The sequence below is a fragment of the Oryctolagus cuniculus genome, chromosome 13 (genome assembly GCF_051225735.1).
Source record: "Oryctolagus cuniculus isolate XC-2025 breed Fujian yellow rabbit chromosome 13, ASM5122573v1, whole genome shotgun sequence".
Taxonomy (NCBI): domain Eukaryota; kingdom Metazoa; phylum Chordata; class Mammalia; order Lagomorpha; family Leporidae; genus Oryctolagus; species Oryctolagus cuniculus.
The window spans coordinates 20,715,744-20,739,053 of record NC_142879.1 but is presented as its reverse complement, the minus strand read 5'-3'; the positions used below and the strand labels follow the sequence as shown (position 1 = coordinate 20,739,053).

General features: G+C 60.0%; 1 protein-coding gene across 3 annotated transcripts; it reads left to right on the top strand.

Moving 5' to 3' along the window:
* Positions 1–4,016: 4,016 nt before the first annotated feature.
* On the top strand, positions 4,017–10,950 carry KLHDC8A (kelch domain containing 8A). Of its 3 annotated transcripts, none has more exons than XM_008268517.5 (6): positions 4,017–4,188; positions 4,895–5,436; positions 7,818–7,982; positions 8,171–8,386; positions 8,991–9,092; positions 10,032–10,950. In XM_008268517.5, the coding sequence occupies exons 2-6, from the start codon at positions 5,061–5,063 to the stop codon at positions 10,223–10,225; spliced, it is 1,053 nt and encodes a 350-aa protein (XP_008266739.1). In that variant the 5' UTR covers positions 4,017–4,188; positions 4,895–5,060; the 3' UTR covers positions 10,226–10,950. The 3 variants fall into 3 exon arrangements, with proteins under 3 accessions (XP_008266739.1, XP_008266738.1, XP_008266741.1); XM_008268516.5 differs by lacking the exon at positions 4,017–4,188 and adding an exon at positions 4,248–4,423; XM_008268519.5 differs by lacking the exon at positions 4,017–4,188 and adding an exon at positions 4,434–4,584.
* The last annotated feature ends 12,360 nt before the right edge of the window (positions 10,951–23,310 follow it).

Sequence of the window (23,310 nt, the reverse complement as noted above, 5' to 3'; positions counted from 1 at the left end):
CTCCCCCAGGGCAGAGCTGGCCTGAGGTTGGGGATCGGGAGGTGATTATCTGGGGATGCACAGCAGCTGTTCCCCAGATTAGAAGGCAGCTGGGGCTGCAGCAAAAGGGAATTCGGAGAAGGGAGCTCCTGTCCTAGAGACGCCCAGGAAAGACTGCTGCCTGTGGAGGGTGTGGTCTCTGGTCGTGCCACCTGCCTCGTGGGATCGGCAGCAGCTCTGTGGGGCTTCCTGGCCTGAATACACAGATAGAGGTGCACACACTTGTCAGTCACAAAGGGAGGCAGAGAGGCAGAGACAGCTGGAGCGAGAAAGCAAGAGCCCACCTGCTCGTCACTCCCCAGAAAGAGCCAAGGCTGGGTCAGGCCAAAGCCAGGAGCTGTGCACTCAGTGGAGGTCTCCCCCATGGGCGACAAGAACCCAACTACTGGAGCTGCCTCCCAGGGTCTTCATTAGCAGGAAGCTGGAGTCAGGAGCCAGAGCCGGGAGTTGAACCCAAGCCCCCGTCCTAACCCGCATCTTCCCCTCCAGGCCAAACGCCTGCCCCAGGGCGCTGGCCTCTCAGGACCCTAGGACGCGCCCAGGACGACGCCAGGCACCCCTTCCCCTCGAGCTCTCGCACGGAAGGTGATTTTCCTTCTCCCTCCTCCCCCAGGGGAGGCAGCTGAGATTCAGGGACGCAGAGACTTGCTCATGGTCACCCGCTGAGGAGCCAGGACACAGACCTGGTGTGTGTGAGCCCAGAGCACTCACACACCCCGGCAATGCCGGGGCACCGCGCCAAGAGGGTGGCACAGAGCAGGCAGACCTGGCCTGCAGGCAGCAGGGGCCCCCAGGGGATGCCCACCGGGGAGGGAGAAGGGACAGCTACAGTGACTGATGGCCCAACAGCTCCTCTTGCTCACTCTTGGAATTGCTCCATGCCTCATGGGTGCTCCAGCTGTGGCCTGTCCGCCCCTGACGCCCCAGCTTCTCCTTAAACCTATCACCGAGTTCTCCGAAAGCAGGATGCTGCAGATACCAGATGCTGGGTGCGTACTTGGGGAAATTGCATTTTATCCTACGTAAATTAGACCTCAACCAATCCCAGGCGTCTCTCCAAAAACTACACAGAGCACCTTGCGGAGGGGCCCTGCCTGGGGCTGAGCGTCCTGTGCTCGCTGGATTCACCCACATCACAGTGATGATGGTTCCACAGCACCAGGGGCCTTCGTGGCCTTCCCCCCTACCACCTCTTAAGCAAGGCCAAGAGTCAAACACTTGAGAAGGGAAACCCAGGGCCCAGTGCTAATGCAAGATCTTTAAAGCAAGAACTTCCTGACCAGGAAAATGGCCACACAGTAGACTAGGGGTGGGTCGGGGTGGGGATGAGAGGAGTCACGGGACCCTCCCCCTGTGCCCGGCTCCCCCCCCCCCCACTTGGTGCACGCTCAGCCCCGGCCTGGAAACCGCAGGTGACTCAGGGAATCTTAAGTGGCGGTTGCTAGGTTACGTGCTTCCTCCAAGTGCACTCAGTGGAAGGAGTTAAGGCTGTCACCTGGCTGTGGGGGAGGGGGACGGGGTGCAGAGACGCCAGCACTGCCCGAAAATGAGCCACGGGCCCAGGCCCACCCTCGGGTGCTTTCCTAGGGCCCACGCGTCCAGAGCCACGGCCTGCACTGCCTGCGGTCCCTGCAAATACAGGAGCCTCGGGTTAGAACAGAGGGGACCGGCAGTCGAGGGGATCCCTGTGCGGGTCTGGGCGCGTCCCTCACCGCAGCTGGACGCCAAGGGAGCCGCCAGGCTTGGTTTCCTCCATGGGGCAGGAGTCTTTCACGTGTGATTTCATCGTCATAAAGAGCATCCGATCTGGAATTCACAACCGAGCCCCGCCCCGCACGGCTTGCCTGTCACAGCAAGACGTCTCATTTCACCGAGTCTGGTCTGCCCTCCTGGGTGCCGACTCCTGCCCTGGCAACCTCCCCCCAACCCCGGGATGGGGCGGGCCCCGTGGCTCAGGGAGGGCTAGGCTGCTGCTGGAGATGCCTGCATCCCCATATGGAAGCGCTGGTTTGAATCCCAGCTGCTCTGCTTCCAATCCAGCTCCCTGCTAATGCACCTGAGAAAGCAGTGAAGATGGCCCAAGCACCTGCACCCCTGCCACCCACCCAAGTGGGAGATCAGGATGGGGCTTTTGCTTCATGGGACTGGATGGTCTCTGTCTCTCCGCCTTTCTTTCTTTCTTTCTTCTTCTTTTTTTTTTTTTTTTTTTTTTTTTTTTTTTTTTTTTGACAGGCAGAGTGGACAGTAAGAGAGAGAGACAGAGAGAAAGGTCTTCCTTTTGCCGTTGGTTCACCCTCCAATGGCCGCCGCGGCCAGCGCACCGCGCTGATCCGAAGCCAGGAGCCAGGTGCTTCTCCTGGTCTCCCATGGGGTGCAGGGCCCAAGCACCTGGGCCATCCTCCACTGCACTCCGGGGCCACAGCAGAGAGCTGGCCTGGAAGAGGGGCAACTGGGACAGAATCCGGTGCCCCGTGTGCCAGTGCTGCTAGGTGGAGGATTAGCCTATTGAGCCGCGGCGCCGGCCTCGTGCTGTTTTGTGGAAGGGTTTGCTCACTATCCTTCAGGGCAAGCTGGGACCCCAAGGGTGAAAGAGCAATGTTGGGCGATTTCTGCAACACTTCACTAACTCAGACCACTCTCTGGGGATTTCTAGGCTCTCAGTGCACAGGGAAAGTGGAACACAGCCTTCTGGGAAGGTTCTAGAAGAGCTTATTTTTAACAACAGAGAATTCAAATAAAAAGCAATGGAATTTTAACAAATATTTACTTCAAAAGGCAGAGAGACAGAGAGCTCCCGCCCCCTGGTACACTCCCCAGATGTCTGCAACAGCCAGGGGCTGAAGCCAGGAGCCCACACTCAGTGCAGGTCTCCCACCAGGATGGCAGGAAGCCACAGTCAGGAGCTGCAGCGAGAACCAAACCGAGGCACTGGCTGCAGGACAAGGACAGCCAGGAAGCCACACGCCCACCCCAACAGTGAAACCCTTACGTCAAGAACTCAGGACACTGCCCAGGTCCCCGGCAGGCTGTGACTCTCGTTTCTTGCAGGGACGCAGCCTTGGTGCCCGTCTCGACTTTCCCTTTGCTGGCTATGGATGCTGGCAATGGTATTTATTCCTAGGGGTCCACCAGGCCCTTGCCGAAGGTCCAAAAGTGCACAGAACGCGTTACAAATACAATCTCGTTCGCTCATCACCAACCCCTGCAAGGACACATCCGTGTCGTGGAATGCTACTCCGGAATAAAACAGGATGCCCTGCTGATCCCTGCAACAACTGGGGTGCTCTCCAGGGAGTTATGCTAGGCCAAAAAAAAAAAAAAAAAAGATTCAATCCCCGAAGGTTGCATAGAGCACCATCTGTTTCTATATCATCCTTGAAATGGCAAAAATTCCTGACCTGCAGACTGTTCTCCGCGAGGGCCTGGAAGGCGTGGGAAGGTGGGGGCGGGAGGGAAGCAGGTGTGGGTGTGCAAGGGCAGCGAGAGGGGTCTTTGCAGTGAGGGAATGCGCTTGTCTTCGCCGTGCAGCGTCAGCACTCCGGCAGCGATACTGCGCTACAGTTCCCTACACTGTTGCCATCAGTAGGTAGCGCGTACAGGGGTTTTGTTTTGAAAAAACGTCTTGTCAAAGCTACACAGTTGGACCCAGCGTACTTCACTCATTTCCAGAGGCAGCACTCAGACCTAGGTCAGTGGGACTCACGGCCGCGGGTTTCAAGACTGGGCCGTGGCTGAGAGAACCAGGCAGGGGGACGCCCCTAAGCGCCCTGCCGTACCCTGGGGCAGGCGGGTCCGTGGTGTCCCGCAGAGGCTGTTAGAAAACGGCTTGGGCCAAGAACCGAGATCTGGTCACCCTGCAGCGTGGGCGGAAGGCTGCGCGGTGGTGGTGGCGATGCTGGTGGCAGCTTCTGGCTGCGGGTCCGCCCATCTGCGCGCCGGCCGGCGTCTCGGTGGGTGTGTCCACGGGGGGGCGGTGGCGGGTACGCGGCTCGGTGCGGGTCGGGGTGCACCTGTGTCCGCTCTGCGGGAGTCACGCCCGCGTCCTTTGTTCCTACGAGGGTACACCCTGTGATGATACCTCCCCGCAAACAAAGCGGGCCGCGGAGCCGGGCCGTGGCGCACGGAGCCTGTGTCCTGTAGATAAACCGGGTAATCGGGCTCTCCGCCTCCTCACCCAAAACGCCCGCCTGCGCCCCGGAGGGAGGGAGGCTGGTTCCCTGTCATCATCTGGGGCCTGGGCCTTGCCGCCTGCTTTCCTGACCTGGGGCTACGGGGAGCGGCCCCCGCGGCTCCAAGGCCCTCCCCGCGGCCTGGGCGCGGCCCGTGCTTCCGTAAAGGGGTCACTGCTGGCTCCGCCGCGGGGCGCACGCGGATTCCCGCACAGGTGTGGCGCCTGCAGTGAGGCCGTGTGCGGAGCTCGCTCGCCGGCCTCCTCCCCCGCGGCGGCGGCCTGGGATGGCGGGGCGCGGGTTGGGGGAGGCCCGCTGCTCCAGGGCAGCCGGGCGGGGACTCGGCGCCCGCCACGCGCTCCGCCGGCCTCGCCGCGTAAGTGGCGCGGGGGCGGGGGCGCCGGGATTGCGAGGAGGGGGAGAGGCGCCGCCGCCAAAGCCAGCTCCTTCCTTGGCGCGCGGGCAGCCGCCGGCTCCCCGCACCCGCTGGAAGCCTGCGCGCCCCCGCGGTTTCCGGGCCGTGGGCGGGGACGGAGCTGGGGCCACGGCGGTAACGGGCGTGGTGCCGCCGCGGGGTGGCGCCCTCCGCCTCCGCGTCTTCCTTTAAAGTTGGCGAGGGGCTGCGGAGCCCGCGAGCGCGCGTGGCCTGCCCCTGCTGCCCTTGACTTGTCCGGTCCCTCCCGCAGGGCCGAGCGTGTATGCCGGCCGGCCGCTGAAGCTTGAGGGACTTGGGAAGCCCTGGCCGGCGTCGGGCTGGAGCCGGCGCCCCGGAGCGCAATGGAGGCAGCGGCGAGAGGGGACTCGGGAACCGGCGCCGAGTAGCCCGCGGACCCGGGCCCAGCCCACCCTGCCATGGAGGTGCCCAGCGTCAAGGACTTCCAGTGGAAGCGTCTGGCCCCGCTGCCCAGCCGCCGGGTCTACTGCTCCCTGCTGGAGAGCGGGGGACAGGTGTATGCCATCGGGGGCTGCGACGACAATGGGGTCCCCATGGACTGCTTCGAGGTCTACTCCCCCGAGGCTGACCAGTGGACCGCCCTGCCCCCTATGCCCACAGCCCGCGCCGGGGTGGCGGTCACCGCCCTGGGCAAGCGGATCCTGGTGATCGGGGGAGTGGGCACCAGCCAGCTGCCGCTGAAGGTCGTGGAGATGTACAACATGGACGAGGGCAAGTGGAAGAAGCGGAGCGCCCTTCGAGAGGCTGCCATGGGCATTTCTGTCACGGCCAAAGGCAAGTGGGGAGCAGAGAAGGGAGTGGCGGGGCGGGAGGGGGGGTGGCTGCCGGGCAAGCGGTGGAGACCAGCCTGAGTCCTGGGGCCCACTACCACCAGTAGACGCTAGAATTAGGGACCCACTGGCCTTACCTACAGATGGGAAGACTGAGGTTCCGCAAGGGAAATGCCTGTAATTGTACGCCGGCAGGCCGCTGCCCGGGCAGAGCCAGAGGGGTGGGCTGGGGCTTCAGTGCATGTCCACCTGGACCCCTACATTCAGCACCTCCCACCCCTTGAAACCTACCTTGCAGGTGTCAGCCCCGCCAAGGGCTCTGGGACCTGATTCCAGGTCCTCACCCCACCCCAGCCCCACCCCCCACTCAGAGATGCTCAGTGGGGACCAGGCGTCCCTGAGGGCTGTGCCGCGGCTTGCCCAGGGCACCAAGTTCTCAGGGCCTGCGGGCGCTGACTCTGGTTTCACGAGTCCCATTTCACTTTCCCTAAGCCCCTGATTCCATTCTTTTCAGGGCTGCCACAGCCCAGGGCGCAGACAGGGACCCAGAACTCTTGGCTATAAACCCGCAGCTGTTACAGGACTTGGTCCAGGGCGAGTTAGAAGCCCCCGAGTTCCCACACGCCTGCAGTGACGGGTGACCTTGCCCCTTCCTCTGTCCCTGCCTCCCGCTTCTGCTGAGCCATCCCGCTGCCTGTCAAGACTGCGCTGGCTCAGAACCCGGGGTTTCCTGAGCACCTGCTCTGTCCAGGACACAGGGCTTGGCCCAGGCAGGAAGGAAAGAGGCAGATCTGGTCCCTGCCTTGGAGCTATGACCAGTGAAGGTGGCCAGAGAGAAGCACCAACCCACAGTCCCCTAGGGCAGGAGCCAGGGGGCTTCCACAGCCTCTCAGGAGGAGGGTTGGAAAGCCAGGAGGCCCATGGGGAACAAGGAAGCGGAAAGAGGACCCCGTTGTCTGCAGGTCCCCCTCCATTGGTGCTGCTGAGAGACTGTCTTTACCAGTGTTAACACCACTGATCCTCACAGCCTGTGTGGTGAGATCCAAGCTGTTGTCCTGTTTAGAGAGAAGCGGCGTGGGGCCCAGAGAGGCTAAGTCGCTGGCCCAAGGTTGCACAGCTAGGAAGTGATGATGGCGTCTGGCGCTTCACCTTGGCATCCCATGGGTTTAATAAGCACTCGCTAGCTGTGTGCCAGGTGTTGTACCAGACTCGGGGGCTACGGCTGAACAAATTCATGAGGACCCACAGCCTGCTGGCAGAAACAAAGGTGGTTTTGGTAATGCATGGCGAGCAGGGCGCTGGAGCAGGGTGACGGAGGCGCCGCCACCCTGGGGACCCTGAGTCAGTGCCCTTGCCCCGCCTGCAGTTCAGGGACACCCAGGTGAGCCAGAGGCGGAGGCGGAGCAGCACGTGGAAGCGCTGTAGTAGTGGGGAGCAGGTGCTTCAGGTGGGGGGGGCTGTGTTTGTGGAGGTGAAGTCCTCATTATCAGGCTGCATCCCCCAGCCGCGGCCTAGGGCTGGGTTTGGGGAGTAGAGAGGAAGAGTGCTGACTCCCGGGGTAGCCTTGAGGAGCAAAGGGGTCTGGTGTTAGAGCCTCGAGTGATGAGGAGTGGCTGCTGGGAGACCGGATGCTGGGCAGGGAGGAGCCCTGCGAGTCCCGGGCAGGAGCCAGGAGAGGCCCCGGTGAACACAGGAGCCTTCTGATCCTTTCTGAGGCCGCGTGTCGGGGCAGCCCCTCGACAGGGCCACTGGGAGCCAAGAGCGGCCAGGACGGGAGGGGACTCGCTGGCCGGCACGCCGGCTCCCTGCAGGGCCGGCTTTCCCAAGGGGCCAGGCCTTCGTCCTCCAGGCCTCACCCTCCCTCACCCCTAGTCCTGTCCTGGTTAGGGCAGGGCATCTCCTGGCTCCACCAGCCTCCCCCCGTGGACAGCTCTGCATCCCACAAGGCCAGCGACAGCCAGCTGCGACTGGCCTCATTTCTGGAGCCTCCAGCTGCATGGAGAGAATTCCGGGTCTGGGAACGCCTTGGGGAACAGGCCACCGCTGGGGGCATCAGAAGAATGACTTCCTGCTGGCTGTCCCAGAAAGAGGGCGACTAGGTGGGGGGCAGGTCCTGCCCTGGGCTGTCGGGGCCTGGACTTCACCGCAGCCTTGCCCTGGGCACGACCTTAGCCAAGGGCTGGACCCCACAGAAGGCTCAGGTGCGGTCCTGCCACAGCTGCGGGAGAACCCAGGCTCAGCAGGGCAGGGGTGCCGGCAGCCACACGGCCACAGCTGGGGTGCGTTCCTACAGAGCAGCGGTTAGGAGTTGGCCTTGGCCGTGGTCGGTCTCGTGCTGCCTGGGAGCTGAGCCAAGGGTGTGTGTGGCCTTGCTTCCCTTCCTAGATTACCGAGTGTATGCAGCAGGTGGAATGGGCCTGGACCTCCGTCCACACAGCCACCTCCAGCACTATGACATGCTCAAGGACATGTGGGTGTCGCTAGCCCCCATGCCCACCCCGAGATATGCCGCCACCTCCTTCCTCCGAGGGTCCAAGATCTACGTGCTGGGTAAGGGGGAGTCGCCACCCGTCTGTATGCCTTCCCCCGCCTCGGGTCAGTTCCCACGAGGAGCAGTACCTGTGTGCAGAGCCTGTCCTCAGCATGCCATCCCACCGCTCAGGGAGCGTCCCACGTGAGGGGTAACCCAGCCCCTGTCCTCAGCCCCTACCCACCGTCCACCCTCCTCCGGCCTCCAGGGGGACGGCAGTCCAAGTACGCGGTCAACGCCTTCGAGGTCTTTGACATCGAGACTCGCTCTTGGACCAAGTTCCCCAACATCCCCTGCAAGCGGGCCTTCTCCAGCTTTGTGACGCTCGGCGACCACCTGTACAGCCTGGGGGGCCTGCGGCAGGGGCGGCTCTACCGGCGGCCCAAGTTCCTGCGCACCATGGACATGTTCGACATGGAGCAGGGTGAGCGGGCTCTCCAGGGCGCCCCCACCAATGCCCTGCTGACCACACCCCCTTCTGGCTGACGCCCCGCCCTCCGCCAGCCCATCCAGCTTCCCAGGGCCGCTTACTCACCTTGGGGGGGGGGGGGGCTCGGAGGAGCCTGGAGCCCCTGCCCCGGGGCTACTCTTGGTGTGGGATTATTCCATTCAGGGCTCCTTCTCGCTTGCTTGGGTGTGAGCAAAGCCCTTGCCTCCTTTCGTATGTTTCCTTACAATACCCCTGCAGGCCCAGGTGTGTGGGTGTGGGGGGGTCCCTACTTCTGAGTGATGCAGAAACAGAGGGATCCTGCCTCCTCCACTCACTGCCTCTCGTTAGCCTCCTCTCCGTAGAGCCACGAGGACAGAAGTGGAAACCAGGTGATTTGTCGTAAGGGATTAGGGTCCCGCACATGGCAGTGGTGTGGGAGAGGGTGGAGGCCCCAAGAGAATGTCATTTTAGACAGCAGGAGGCGCTGTGTACCCCTCCGACCCCTGAGCACAAAGGGTAAATGGAGTGGCGCCGCCGTCTAGGGTGGCGGTGGGCAGCATCTCCTTCTCTCTCTGTCCCGCGGCCACCACGCCTGCAGGGGGATGGCTGAAGATGGAACGCTCCTTCTTCCTCAAGAAGCGGCGAGCAGACTTCGTGGCCGGCTCTCTGAGTGGACGTGTCGTCGTGGCTGGTGGACTGGGTAAGGCTGGAGCCCCGGGGCAGGGGTGGGCTGTGGTGCTGGGATCCCTGACACTGATCTGAGCAGGAGAGCACTCGCCGGCTCCTGGCACACCACCTGCCTACTGCTACGGGCCAAGGAGTTCCAGGCGCCACTGTGCTCTCTGCCCGAGGTGACAGAGGGGCGTCTCGTGTGGCTCAGGCTTGCTCCGTGGCTGGCGACAGGGTGTGGAGGGGTCGCACGGTCCTCCTGCTCTGACCTGTCTTCTCCCTGGAGACCCGGCCTCACCGCGAAATAGGAAAGCAGCCCGATGAAATAAAGCCTTCTCAGGGCACTGGGGATTTGATATTTGAGGGGTCTTCAAAAAGTTCATGAAAATACAGGCCACGAAGAAGCGACGCGTGCATTTCCAGAACGCTCTGCAGCAAGGGAGATGTGTCCATTCGTTCCATTTCTCCGTGGACTTTGTGGCGGCCCCTTGTATTAACCCCCACCCCGCCCCACCCCGGAAGTACCGGTATTTTGACGGCAGGGAGGGGGCGGGGATTGTTATGAGGGAAAAGGCCCACAGTGCGAGGGAAAGGCGACACGGGTGGTCACGCTCCCAGTGCTTGGCGCTGTGGGCAGCTCCCACCTCCCCACGTGGGATGGGACCACGCGAGGGCCCCCAGCCAGGCAGCTTTTTTTAGTGAAAGGGGGGGAGGGAGGCCATGGTGCTCTAGAAACTTCTGGTGAAAGCAAGGCGGGGGACAGACAGGAGGAAGGTGGCTTGGGGGGGGGGGGTGAAATGGCTGTGACAGAAGCCACTGGGCCAGGACAGGGAGGAGGCGGTGGCGGTCCTGTGGCTAAGGAAGTTGAAGCCGCTTGGCCTCTGCCTGTGGCAGGGAGGGAGCTGGGTGGCTGAGGGTGTGGATCGGTGCTGGGCGCCCTGGTAAGGTCTCCATTCCTTGGTGCTGTCAGGAAACCAGCCCACCGTCCTGGAGACAGCGGAAGCGTTCCACCCAGGGAAGAACAGGTGGGAGGCGCTGCCCGCCATGCCCACGCCGCGCTGTGCCTGCTCCAGCATCGTCGTCAAGAACTGCCTGCTGGCTGTGGGGGGCGTCAACCAGGGCCTGAGCGACGCGGTGGAAGCCCTGTGTGTCTCTGACTCCTAGTTGTGGCCGGGCCCAGCCCTGGCCCCCGAGCGTGTCCCTTTACTCTTGACGTGAGGCGTGCGGGCTGCTCCCCAGGCCGCCAGCTCCTGTCAGCAGCCACAGGTGCAGATCCTGGGGCTGTACCTACCCCCACCACCTCCAAACCCTGCCGGTCCCAGAACGCTGTCCAGAGCGCAGATGACCCTGCTGGGCCCAGCTTGCCACCGGGCTGTCCCCTGCAGAGGGTCCCCACTTACTGCTCGGGCACAGGAGGGCCCTGGGGCAGCGCCCCCTCCCACCTGAGCGGGCGGCTCTGACGGGGGCTGAGCCGCGATTGCTGTCTCCCCAGCGCTGCACTACTTGGAGGGTCCTGAAAGATAGAGGTCAACATCTCTTCTCTCTTTAGTAGGGCTCGGCCGCGGGCCTCAGCTGCTTGGCCAGAGTTGAATGTGAAGCTAGAGGCAAGCACACTGGGAGGGACACGGGCTCACGTGGCCAGTCCAGGCCCCAGGGGCTTCCTCTGGGGGTCCTTGCCAGGTGCATGATGATGGGGAAGAAGCAATGGGATCCCCACATCTCTCCCCATTCTATTGTCCCCACCAGAGGCCTGGCCCTTCTGTCACTGATGGTCCCCAGGGTGTTCCTGTGCGAAGCCGCCTCATTTACACTGTGCCATCGAAATCCACCGTGATGGGTTCATTCACCCGTTAGCAGCAGCAGCACAATGATGAAAGTCTATATTCCTACCTTCTGTGGTGCCTTGATTCAGGGTGGAGTGGAAGGGTGTCTGATGGGCAGAGGGGACCCTGTGACAATCCTTCTGCCACGCTGAGGCTAGATGGGGTCCCACGTGGCCATCGTCTCGGCTGTTCCCCTCCAGTGCCGCCTCTGCGATCCCGGCCGCCGGTCACCCCACCCCCACCCCTTCAAAGGCAGTTCCTTCTCTTGCACTGAGATTCCAGGAGTCTTCAGAGAAGGTCAAGTTCACACGGGGTCCTGCATCTGGTGCCTCCCTGTGTCAGCCTGAGCTCCAACTTCCTATTTTTCTTATGCAAAGTAGGAAGGGATTTGCTCACTGACCTAGGCAAAAAGGACTTGAAGAATGTGCCTCCTTTTAGCCTACATACCACCTCTGGTTCTCAGAGTGACACACGAGAGAGGAGAGGAGAGAGAGAGAGCCTGTCTCCATCCACTGGTTCAGTCTTCAAATGGCCAGGCCGAAGCCAGGAGCCTGGAACGCCATCCATCATCCAGTCTCCCACGTGGGTGGCAGGGGTCCAAGGGCCTGGGCCATCCTCCATTGCTTTTCCAGGCGCATCAGCAGGGAGCTGGATCAGAAGCGGAGCAGCCGGGACTCACCAGTGCCCCAGTATGGGATTCGGGGATGGAGACGGTGGCTTAGCCCTCTGTGCCATGACCCTGACTCCTCAGTTGCTTTGGAAAGCTGGGCCAGCAGGGTGTGAAGGGCCTGGAGAAGTGGGTAACGCTCCTCCATCACGGACGGATGGTTTCTCCTGGGGCAGGAGCTGGAGGATCAGCTGCCTGGGTCTGGGGACCGCAGGGGGTCTCCTGGGGGGGGGGGGCCGGCACCTTCAGCCAGGTCTTCCAGCACAAGCGGAACCTGGGTCTTTAGGAGTTAGGGATTTTCTTCCTCCAGGAACCTGACTTTTTCCTTACTTGGGTCCCAGAAGGGCACTGCCACCTGCTGGCCAGCCTTTCCTTCCTGCCCTGACCGGGAGGCGTCCGGAGGCCACGGGGGCCCCCTAGCGAGCACACTTCAGAGAGGCCTGTTGCTGCCCAGGCCCTGCTGTGGTTCCGCCCAGAAGTCACCGTTAGGCGAAGGGGCTGGAGGTGCTGCTGACGCTAGGGAGGATTCAACGGCACAGCCGGAAGAAGCTGCCCCGAAGGCCAGCCCTGGTACGGTCTCCCCTTCCCCTCCCGCTTCTGCCTCACAGCCCCCATCTCCACCCCTCCCTAAGAGCTGTGTGTTCAAACAGGGGACAGAGCCAAGTGCACCAAATGGCCCTGTATCCATGGATGGGACCGAGACACTAAAATCATAGGAACTGAGGGGTGGGGTCTTAGGGGTACCAGCTCCGAAAGGCTGCGTTCACCTCCGACCCCTGTACGGGCAACTCAGGGCTGCAGCTGCCCAGAGCCGAGGACTCAGCTTTCAGAAGTCCACCCTGGAGAGGCTTGGGGTACCACCCTGAGGACTCGGGGAGGTACTGAAGGTCAGTGCTAGCCCACGCGGTCCTGTGCTTCGTGGTGCCCTGGACAAGGCACGGGGCCTGGGGCCCGATGACCCAGTTCCAGGCCTCACTCCCCACCGCTGAGTGCCCTCCCATTTCACAGGGGAGAAGACCCGGGCTCGGAGGGGTTAAGCGGGGGTAGCTTGCCCAGGGTCACAAGCTGTAAGTGACTGAACAAGGTCTGCTTCCCAAACTTGGGAGCATGGCTCTGCACTTCCTCATGGGACAGCAGCAGCAAAGGCGGGAGGACCAACTCCGTGTCCCAAATACCCGGGCTGGAGGAATGGCAGCTCTGAGGGCCGCTACTGTGCAACAGATACTGAGCATAGAGTATTCCTGCGTCCATATCCCTGGGAAAGCTCCCTGCCAAGGTTTTTGTCCCATCTTTGATTCCACACTGTTGGGCAGCATTTGACACCTGATGAGCTACAGGAGGTCTCCATCCCCCCCCCCCAGCCCCGCGGAGCATGTCTGTCTTCAGAATGGTCCTGGTCTAGAAGGCTGGCATGACGCTAGGCATGGGTTCCTGCCCCTACCAGCTGCAGTCCAGGGGAAGACGGGAGGCCGAGCCTACGGTTGGTATTTGGCCAGCGTCAGCCTTGGCTGGTGCAAACCGGGACGACTCCAGGGAGCTGAGATGAACCGAGGGGAACAGGGCAGCTTTCCGAAAAAAAAAAAAAAATCTCAAACTGCACGTTGAAGGAAGAGGGAGACCAGCGGGGCAGAGAGGCACAGGCCGTGGGCGAGAGGGACCGGTCCAGGTCGTGACTGTCATGGACTGCTTGATCTTGGGCATCCTGCTTACCCTCTCTGAGTGTTGGTTTTCTCATTTGTAAAACGGGCACCGTGAGGCCACACTTAGGAGGCCAGGTGGGTCGATTGCGAGTGTTCAGCAGGTGGCTGTGGCCCGACAGCTGCATGGGATTTGGAGTGGAGGAGCAGTGCGATCAGATTTGTACCCCTGTCGTGGGGGGGGGGGGCGCCCGTGCTTTTGCCGCACTCACAGCCACCCTGGCACCCTCAGTGTGGGTGCCCAGGCGCAGACTCCTTCACCTTTGGAAGTGCACTGCTGTGGCTGTCACTGCCCTCGGGCGAGGCAGGACCACCTGCTGCTTTAGGTCATTCTGCTCTCCCACCCTCCCAGAACCCAGGGCCATGTTTGCCATGTGGTTGGAGGGACCTCGGTACCTTGGTACAGACTGGGACGGGTCGGTTTCACAGCTGGGGAAACTGAGGCCCAGAGGAGCCGTGCAACTTCCCCCAGGGCTCCCAGGCTGCAAGAGGGAGGGGCATGTCCTCCTCACCTGTTTGCACCTGCTTGGTGCCTGGTGGCGCCTGGCACAGCGCCAGTGCCTGCAGCCCATGCGTTGAGGGAATGAATGGATGGCTCACCGGGGGACGAAGGGGGAGAGATTCTGGTGCCCAGTCCCAGTTCCTAATTTAGCCTGCCTGGACGCGCGCGGCTCCTGAGACAGTTTCTTCATTTCCTGCAGAAGTTTCCAGCCACCTCCCTCCTTGGGAGAGGAAATCACTGGCAGATGACTCACAGGGTCCACGAGTGAGGGGCTGGAGGCAGAAGAAGGACCTGAACACTCGGTGCCCCAGGCCCTTTTGGGCAAGAGGAAACCCGTCCTCCCCACCAGCTCGGGGCCGTGGAGGGCTGGGGACAGAGGACTCCAGGCCAGCAGCTCCTGGCCTTCTGGCCTGCAGGGCTGTGCCTGGCCTGTCGGGCCTCCACCGCGGGGCAGCCCTGGGAGGAGGATGTGGCTGTGCCAGGAGGGTTAGGGACCCCTAATACCTGACCTTAACCACCCTGTCCTCCTGTGTGAAGCACAAAACAAGGACCTGGGGACACCCTGCCCACTGTTCCACAGAAAATCAGCCATGGTTCTAATCTCAGCAATTCATAGTTTCAAAAACAAACGTTGGGGCCAGGGTTGTGGTGTAGCGGGTAAAGCCGCCACCAGCAGTGCCAGCATCCCATATGGGCACTGGTTCGAGACCCAGCTATTCCACTTCCCATCCAGCTCTCTGCTATGGCCTGGGAAAGCAGTAGAAGATGGCCCAAGTCCTAAGGCCCTTGCACTTGTGTGGGAGACCCGGAAGAAGCTCCTGGCTCCTGGCTCCTGGCTCCTGGCTTTGAATTTGTGCAGCTCTGGCTGTTGCGGCCAATTGGGGAGTGAACCAGCGGATGGAAGACCTCTCTCTTTCTCTCTCTCTCTGCCTCTCCTTCTCTCTGTGTGTAGCTGTGACTTTCAAATAAATAAATAAATCTTTAAAAAAAATTTAGGAGGTGAGCATTGTGGCAGCTCAGGTCAAGCTGTAGCTTGGGACCCCCACAAGCCAAATCGGAGTGCCAGTTCAGGTCTCAGCTGCCCCAGGCTTCCAATCCAGCTCCCTGCTGATGTGCCTGGAGGCAGCAGGTGATGGCCCAAGTGCTTGGGTTCCTGCCACCCATGCGGGAGACCCGGATGGAGTTCCTGGCCCCTGACTTTGGTCTGGCGTTATCCTGGCTGTTGTGGGCATTTGGGGAAAGAACAGAGAGAGATATATATATGCACGTATGTATGCATGTCTGTCACTTTGCCTTTCAAATAAATAAATCTTAAAGAAACAAGCATTATTGGGGAGCATTAACTGATGGGTCTCTTTCCCAGACTCCCTTGCTCCATATTCCAAGTCCTCATTTTCAGAAGAGGCCTGGATTGGCTGGAGCTGTGCTTCCAAAGCGGGAGCTCGTGGCACGCAGACCCCGGCTTCCAGGCCTTCCGTGCAGCTCGCTCAAGCCCAGGTGGCAAGTGACCTGCTCACTTTCACTCCTGTCCCTCACGGAGCCAAGAGCATAGCTCAGATCCTGACTGCCTGGCGTGGGGACGACTTCTGTAGCACCCCCCCCACCTCCAGTCTCCCCGCCTCTGGCCCTGCACCGGGCTGCTAGGGTTCCTGTGCCCTTCCAGAAGTTGTCTTCTCTGTGGATCTGACTCCATCCTCACGGGCTTGGCCCTCCAGGGGAGTCCAGCATCAGCTGGGTCTCTCAGGTCCTTCCCAAGGGTTGCACCCTTCCAGCCTCCCCTTCCAGCCCACCATTCCCTGAACGGGTCCAGTAGCTCAGTACCCGCTGCCCTGCACAGGCCATGTCTCTTCCTCCTGGACGCACGTGGAGAATGCAAGCCACTGTTTCCTGGTCCTGTCCCTACTCCCTACACCCACAGCTAAGGAAGCTGTCCTCAGGCCTGGGACGATGCCATTCACCGAGAGCATCCCAGAGCGCCTGGCCTACAGTATCCAAATCCCAGGGCGCGAACACCTGAGCTGAGTAAAGGCCAGGAATCCGAGGCCTGGAGGCGGCTGCAGCTTCGAGAGGCAGCTTTACAACGCCGCCTTGTCTCTAAGCTCCGCCAGCGCCTGTGGACGCAGGGAGCCGGATCCAGGAAATAGCAATGTTTCAAATCCCCCTGCTTGGGGATTGGGTTCCTGCGCCCCTTTGTCATGGGCTCTCACGAGAGGGACAGGGCAGGCTCAGGCTTTTTATGAGCTGTGGCTGACAACCAGCTGATTAATCCAGCCTTGTAATCACAGTCCCCAGCACCAATCTGGGCTCCTGTCATTTAGGTCAAGAGAAAAGTGAGTCCCCCCCCCCTTCCCTCTCCAAGGGCCAGGAGCTGGTGACCCGGCTAAAGAATGTGCCTTGCTGGGGGTTGCATTCCAGGACCAGCTTGGGAGGCCAAGGTCTCAGGTTGCCAGCAGGAGCCAGGCACGGGGCAGGGAGGCAGTCCCGGGCAGACCTCCCTCCTGGGCACACCTCCCGTGCCCTGCCCTGCCCTGTCAGTCCTGGGCCTCCCTGCGTGGAGGCAGAGCCAGGAGGAGGAAGACAGCCACCCCCTCCTGGGAGCAGCATTCCGATGGAGTGGCCACAGCTCCCAGCACATAAGCCCCAGCCACTGGGGAGCTCATAGCGGTCTGCAGATCACCTCCGTGTTCGGGGGCTCCTTTGACCAATAGGAACCGGGGACTAGGAGACTGAGTCTGATACCCAGGGCTGTGTGACCTGTGCTGGGTGCAGAGCTGCTACCTCCCATCCTCTGACTTCTGTTCTGACCCTCACTCTACCCCCAGCTTCATCATTTTGGTTGGTGGAGACACGGAGTGCCCTGGGGAGGGCCCCCATGAGAACACTACCCCTGGTGTGAGCACGGCTTTGCCAGCCCCACGGTGCTGGGAGTTACGCAGCCTCAGAGATTGGGAAAACCACCCAGGAGTGAGGGGCAGAAGAGGAGGAAGATCCTTTCACTTTCCCACTGACAAATGGGATAAAGAGCCCCCCCCTCCTCCCATAGCTCTGGATGCTCTAGGCTTCAAATCTGCATAAATGTGGGGCTGGCATTGCGGCATGGCGGGTTAAGCTGACACTGTGATGCCATCATCCCATATGGGTGCTGGTTCAAGTCCCGGCTGCTCCACTTCCAATCCAGCTCCCTGCTAATGTGCTTGGGAAAAGCAGCAGAAGATACCCCAAGTGCTTGGGCCCCTGCACCCAGATGGGAGACCAGGGTGAAGCTCCTGGCCCCTGGCTTCAGCCTGGCACAGCCCTGGCTGTTGCAGCCATTTGGGGAGTGAACTAATGGATGAAAGATGTCTCTCCCTCTCTGTAACTCTGCCTTTCAAATAAAGGAATAAATAAATAAATAATTCCTTTTTTAAAAAAGATCTGCACAAACATCCACCTGCTTTTCCTCCCTTGCTTTGGCATCAGAAACCCACACTGGGGCGGGGGGGATGTGGCCGATCTGCGGCACAGCGGGTTAAAGCCTTGGCCTGAAGCACCAGCATCCCATATGGGCGCCGGTTCTAGTCCCAGCTGCTCCTCTTCTGATCCAGATCTCTGCTATGGCCTGGGAAATCAGTAGAATATGGCCCAAGTCTTTGGGCCCCTGCACCCATGTAGGAGACCTGGAAAAAGCTCCTGGCTTCGGATTGGCGCAGCTCCGCCTGTTGTGGCCATCTAGGGAGTGAACCAGCAGATGGAAGACCTCTCTCTCTCTCTCTCTCTACCTCTCTCTGTAACTCTGACTTTCAAATAAATAAAATAAAATCTTAAAAAAAAAGAAAAGAAAACCCACACTGGGGAGTCCTTTCTCTTCTTTCCCAACATGAGCTCCAGCCTTGGCATTTCTTTTTCTTTTAAAGATTTATTTATTTATTTATTATTTGAAAGTCAGAGTTACACAGAGAGAGGAGAGGCAGAGAGAGAGAGAGAGAGAGAGAGAGAGGTCTTCCATCCAATGGTTCACTCCCCATATTGCCCGCAACGGCCGGAGCTGTGCCAATCCGACGCCAGGAGCCAGGAGCTTCCTCCGGGTCTCCCATGGGGTGCAGGGCCCAAGCACTTGGGCCATCTTCTACTGCCTTCCCAGGCCACAGCAGAGAGCTGGATCAGAAGTGGAGCAGCCGGGACTTGAACCGGTGCCCATATGGGATGCTGGCACTTCAGGCCAGGGCATTAACCCGCTGTGCCACAGCGCCGGCCCCGAGCCTTGGCATTTCTATCTGTCCCCTGCCTGCACCAGATGGCCATATCGGATGCTGGCACTGCAGGCGGCAGCTTTACCCACTATGCCACTGCATGGGCCCCCAGGAATTCTTTCTATACCAAAACATGATGGAGTCCCAGGGGCTCCAGCACTTGCCAGCTTTGTGAACCTGCATGGGCAGTTACTTGATTTTTCTGCGTCTCGGTCTCTTCATCTGTGCAGTGGGGATAATTGCATGCTGGCCCCTGCTTCACAGAGTTGTGATAAGGACGGAACTCCCGAGCAGAGGTAACGTAGGGGCAGTGGCCGGCTCCCAGTGTGTTAGCACAGAGCGCCATCCTCATGCTCAGACTTGCAGAGACGACGTGGAGTCACAGTGCACCCGCGACAGGGCAGAGCTCAGGCCAGGAGCCAGGCCTGAACCAACACTGTGCCAGCCTGGGGTTGAGAGAAGGAATGTGGCTCCTGGACATCCAAGAGATGGAGAATCACTGCCAGGAGGGCCGAAGAAGGCTTCTACTGTGTCCCAGCTGAGCCATCGCAGGAACTCACAGCAGATGCGAAACGGAACTCAGAGTTGACGTCTCCAGATCCCTTCTCATAGACAAAACACCGCACCCCGAAGAGAAAGTCCTTGGCCACAACCACTGTGTGGGCAGGTGGGAGAGTGGAGCTGGGTCCTAGGACGCCTCCCTCTGTGCATGGACTCCTGCCTCCCCCCTCTGGGTATGCTCTGGCTACAGCCACGGGCAGGACAGGGCAAGCTCTCTGGCCTGGAGACAGGGCCCTCCCAGGCCTGGATGCTGAATCCGAATTGCAATGGAGAGCTTGACTGCTCTGTGTTCAGCGTTTGCAGTGCGGAATTCTCCAAACTCCTGGTGAGATTCACTAGAAGTAAAATCGTCAGTAGCTCAGTGGTTCCTCCACACACGGTCCCCCGCACTCTCTGTGTCTCCTTGTGTATCCCAAGCCCCTTGGGACACCAGAAAGCAAAGCAATGGTTAGCGGCACAGCTGAGATGTCAGCCTGATAAGAGGTTTGCCTTGCAGCTCGGCTACTTCCCAGCCGGAGGGTCTTGCATGTGACCGGGCACCCAAGATCCTTAGACCCAGGGATGGCTCATGCAACGTTAGGTGCCGTGATGTCTGTCACTGCCGTTGTTCAGTGCATGTTTGCTGAATGAACAAACAAGTGAGTGGCTCACTAAAGGAACCAATTGCCTAAGCAGACCCTGTGCATGGCCACAGCATAAAACTTGCTAGGCTCAGTTTGGCCAGAAGAGGGCAGCTTTGAGCCAGGCAGCCCGGTTTGCCATAACCTGCCAGGATTGCCAGGCCTGTCTTGCATTTACACCTCCTTGTCTTGGAGGGCGAGGGCCAGGTCTGACATGCAAGCTCCTACTTAGGCAGTTCCAGTAGCCCCCGAAGGGGAAGGTCATCACTGCCCTCTGTCCCCCAAGGGGCAGGGCTGGGGGAGGGGTGGGATACCAAGGGCCTTCACACACCCTTGGAGCTCTGGGCGGGGAAAGAATGTGCTGCCTGGGACCAGAGAAAGGGAACAGGGGCCCAGGGACCTACACTAAGATGATTCCGAGGGAAGAGACGCCCTGGGGCCCTGCAGATCCCTAGAGCTCATCAAACACGGAGCGTGGGTCTGTCTGCCCTTCTGTCCTCCCCCCAGACCTCCATCCTCTTTGGATCTCCTCCCCTGACCCCATTCCCCGCCCCCCAGCACATCCCTCATCCAAATCTCACCCAGCCTTCAAGGCCCCAAGTGGGGCCCTCCCTGGAGCTCCAAGCTAAGCCCCCCAGCCCCTTTCAGCCCCAGTGGCACTGGACCTCTCTTACGGGTCTGCCCACTTGTAGCCTTGCATTATCCGGGACGTGGTGATTTACCTTATTTCCTTACTGAGCCGTACATTTCCTGAGAGCAGGGGACTAATTCTTAGTCACCTCTCGGGCTCATCTCAGACCTGTCTGCCACTGGCCTTCCCTGTCCCACCCCTAGTCCACTCCCAAAGCACGGCCTTGCTGCACCTCACCTGCGTGCACCCTCCCCTGAGTGGCTCCTCCCCACCCCAGTACACATACTCAGAGGGTGTAAGGGCAGGGATGGGGCTTGCGCAGCCCAATGCATGGCTTTCGGAAATCAAGGAGCAGTTGAGCCTGGCGGTGGAGAGAGGCTTCCTCCTGCCAGGACTGGATGGGGGCACGGGCAGGATGGAGCAGCTCACTCAGCCCACACAGCCCAGCACATCTGCTCATCTAAGCGTGTCCCAGGAATTTCCCGAGACCCAGACAGTAGACAGACCAGTCCCCGTCAGACACGATCGCCCTGCCACACACCAGACCACCCCATAAGGAATTTCAGAGTCGGGTTTCAGCAGATAGGAGCGTTTCTGTGTCGCGTGCGGTTCCGGCCCTGGGTCTGCCTGTCTGGCCCGCTCGCTGCCTGCTATGGACAGACAGCAGCCACGCCACGTCACGACAACCCTGCCCTTCAGGCCCAGGGTTGCACCTTGGCTGGGCCAGGGGAGATCTCTTCTCTGGAGTCATCCTTGGCTTGTGGGATGCAGATGGTAGCCACGGAAGCAGAAATGGGGGTGAGGGAAGTCCAAGAGGTTGCAGGCGCTGGGCCCCCACTGCTGTCTGTCACCAGGGTGCTGGTCATGGAGGGAGACCAGACGCAGGTAGCCGCCTTCACTCCAGTCCTTGGATTCCACTGAGCATCCCTTTGGCCCACAAACATCTACGGAGCAGCTTTTAGGTGCCCAGAGGTAGGCTAGATGTTGCAGACCTCGGGGAATAGTCATTATAGTCTAGGCTGAACTTGGACGGGAATGAGCTTGGGCTCACCCGTGTGATTCTTCACCTTTCTTAGGAGGTAATGTTGGTCAGCTGGTGAATTGCTACCTGTCTCAGCTTTAAAAGCCCTGCCTCCAGGAAGCCCTCCAGACCAGCCTCTCCCTTTCTGGGCCAGTAGCTCCCGCCTCTTATACATCCCCAAGGCATTCCGTTCCTCCCTCCATGGAGGACCCGCTTGCTTGTTTTGTTTTGTTTTTTTTTTTTTTTTTTTCAAGACTGGGGATTCTCTGAAGGCAGAAGCCATGCCCATCGTATCACTGTTATATCCCCAGGCCCAGCACCTATGCTCACCAGCACTTGTAGAATGAAGCGATTGGTAGAAGGCCATAGAACAGGTATTAGAGTCAGGATTAGAACTTGAGTCTCCCAACACTCAGCCTTGTGCCTCCTCTTAAATTACCCTTGCTGGAGGCCAGCATTGTGGTGTAGCCGGTAAAGCCACCACCTGTAACGCCGGCATCCCATATGGGTGCTGGTTCCTGCCCCAGATTCTCCATTTCTGATCCAGCTCCCTGCTAATGGCCTGGGAAAGCAGCAGAAGATGGCTCAAGTGTTTGGGTCCCTTTCACCCACATGGGAGACCCAGAAGAAGCTCCTGGCTCCAGGCTTCAGCCTGGCCCAGCCTTGGTTGCTGTGGCCATCTGGAGAATAAATCAGCAGATGGAAGCTCGATCTCTCTCTCTCTCTCTCCCCCTCTTCCTCTTCCTTTCCCCTCCCCTGTGTAACTCTGACTTTCAAATAAAATAAATAAATCTTTGTTTTTAAGCATTACCCACACTTCGTTTAAAGAGTCCTAATCTGTCTAGACGGGCCCCCAGAAATGGACACAGATCCCAAGAGGAAAGGAAGCAGCAGGTCAAGGGAACTGCCCACTGGGCCTCACTCCATTTCCATGGATAACCCCGACCAACAGTGGCGTGTGTCTGGTAGAGGGAAGAAGGCCAAACTAGCTCTGGCCCCCCAAGGCCTTGCAGATCTGGGGAAGAGAGGGATAGTTTCTGCCTAAGGTCACAAAGCAGGCAGGGGCCCCATGAGGGGGTGGGACACCCACTACTCACACTGGACGGGATCAAGGGGCTGGTGGGAGCAGGAACGTGGGCAGACACGACACAGAAAACCCAGCCCTGGGGCCCTCATCCTCCTGGATGCTGAGCAGGCCCTAACTGCACAGCTGCAGGCACCTTCCTCTGGGGTGTGGGGCAAAGGCTGTGTGCCCAGCAAAGCGGCAATCCAAGCAGGGGCCCTGCCTGCTTGCAGGCCGGGCTCCCCTCAGGGAAGGGGACAAAGGCCTGCTGTCCTCCCTTCTGCCCGTAGGCGGGGTCTGAATCCTTTTCTTTTTCGAAAGGCAGAGCAACAGAGAGAGAGGAGGGACGGAGAAAGAGATTTTCCATCTGTTGGTTCAGGCCCTAGATGGCTGCAGCAGTCGGGACTGGGCCAGGCATTAACCAGGAACCAGGAACTCCTTCCAGGCCTCCCCCGTGGGTGGCAGGAGCACAGGTGCCTGGTCCATCTTCTGCTGCCTTAGCAGGGAGCTAGATGGGAAGTGATGTAGCTGGGACTCGAACCGGTGCTTCCACATGGACGCTGACATCACAAGCAGCAGCTTAACCCAGTGTGCCATAGTAGCGGCCCTGGTTCTGCTGCTTCTCACCGGCTGTGTGAGCTTGGGCATGATCAAGTTATCAAAAAAGCCAGCAGGGAAATGTCCCTTTCTCCCATTTAGAGGGAGGAGGAAGGTGGGTGTTTGGCACAGAGATAAAGATGCTGGTTAAGGGGCCAGTGTTGCCATGCGACAGGCTAAGCCACTACTCGGGAGGCCCATGTCCCGTATTGGAGGGTTTGGTTCAAGTCCTGGCTACTCTGCTTCTGATCCAGCTTCCTGCTGACGCACAGCTAAAGTCCTGAGTTCCAGTCACCCAAATTGGAGACCTGGATGGAGTCCCCAGCTCCTGGCTCAGCTCAGCCCAACTTTGGCCATTGTAGGCATTTGGGAATGAACCAGCAGATGGGAGATCTCGTTCTCTCTTTTTCTCTGTCCCTCTCAAATTAGTTAATTAATTATTAAAAATAAAACCAAAACAGCCCCCAACCTACCACCAGATCTCCAAAACAACAGCGAAGAAGACTTTGGGAGAACAGATGTTCCCAGATTTAGGGATACCTATTGAAGAGCAGGAGCCCAAAATCTCCTTAGGCTGGCCCCACCTCCTGCCCACACTTCATAAACTCCACCACCTCTTGAGGGAGCCCCCTTGGAAAAGACGTGAGCCCTGCCCGGCTCGCAGGGTCGGGGGAGGCTGGTCTCACTGCGGACCAGTGGAGTAGGACCCCGGAACGGCTCCCCACCGCATCATGCCCCCCTGCCTGGAGTCGGCCTCTGTTCCACCGGCCCAGCCTGTCCCATCCATCCCCCACACACCTCCTTACAAAAGTGGTCAAGCGACTTAGCCCAGAGGGAT

Coding starts and splice junctions, on each gene's coding strand:
- KLHDC8A (XM_008268517.5), top strand. CDS start 5,061: ATGGAGGTGCCCAGCGTCAAGGACTTCCAGTGGAAGCGTCTGGCCCCG. Junction 7,983..8,170: donor GTCCAAGATCTACGTGCTGG/GTAAGGGGGAGT, acceptor TCCGGCCTCCAG/GGGGACGGCAGTCCAAGTAC. Junction 8,387..8,990: donor CATGTTCGACATGGAGCAGG/GTGAGCGGGCTC, acceptor CCACGCCTGCAG/GGGGATGGCTGAAGATGGAA.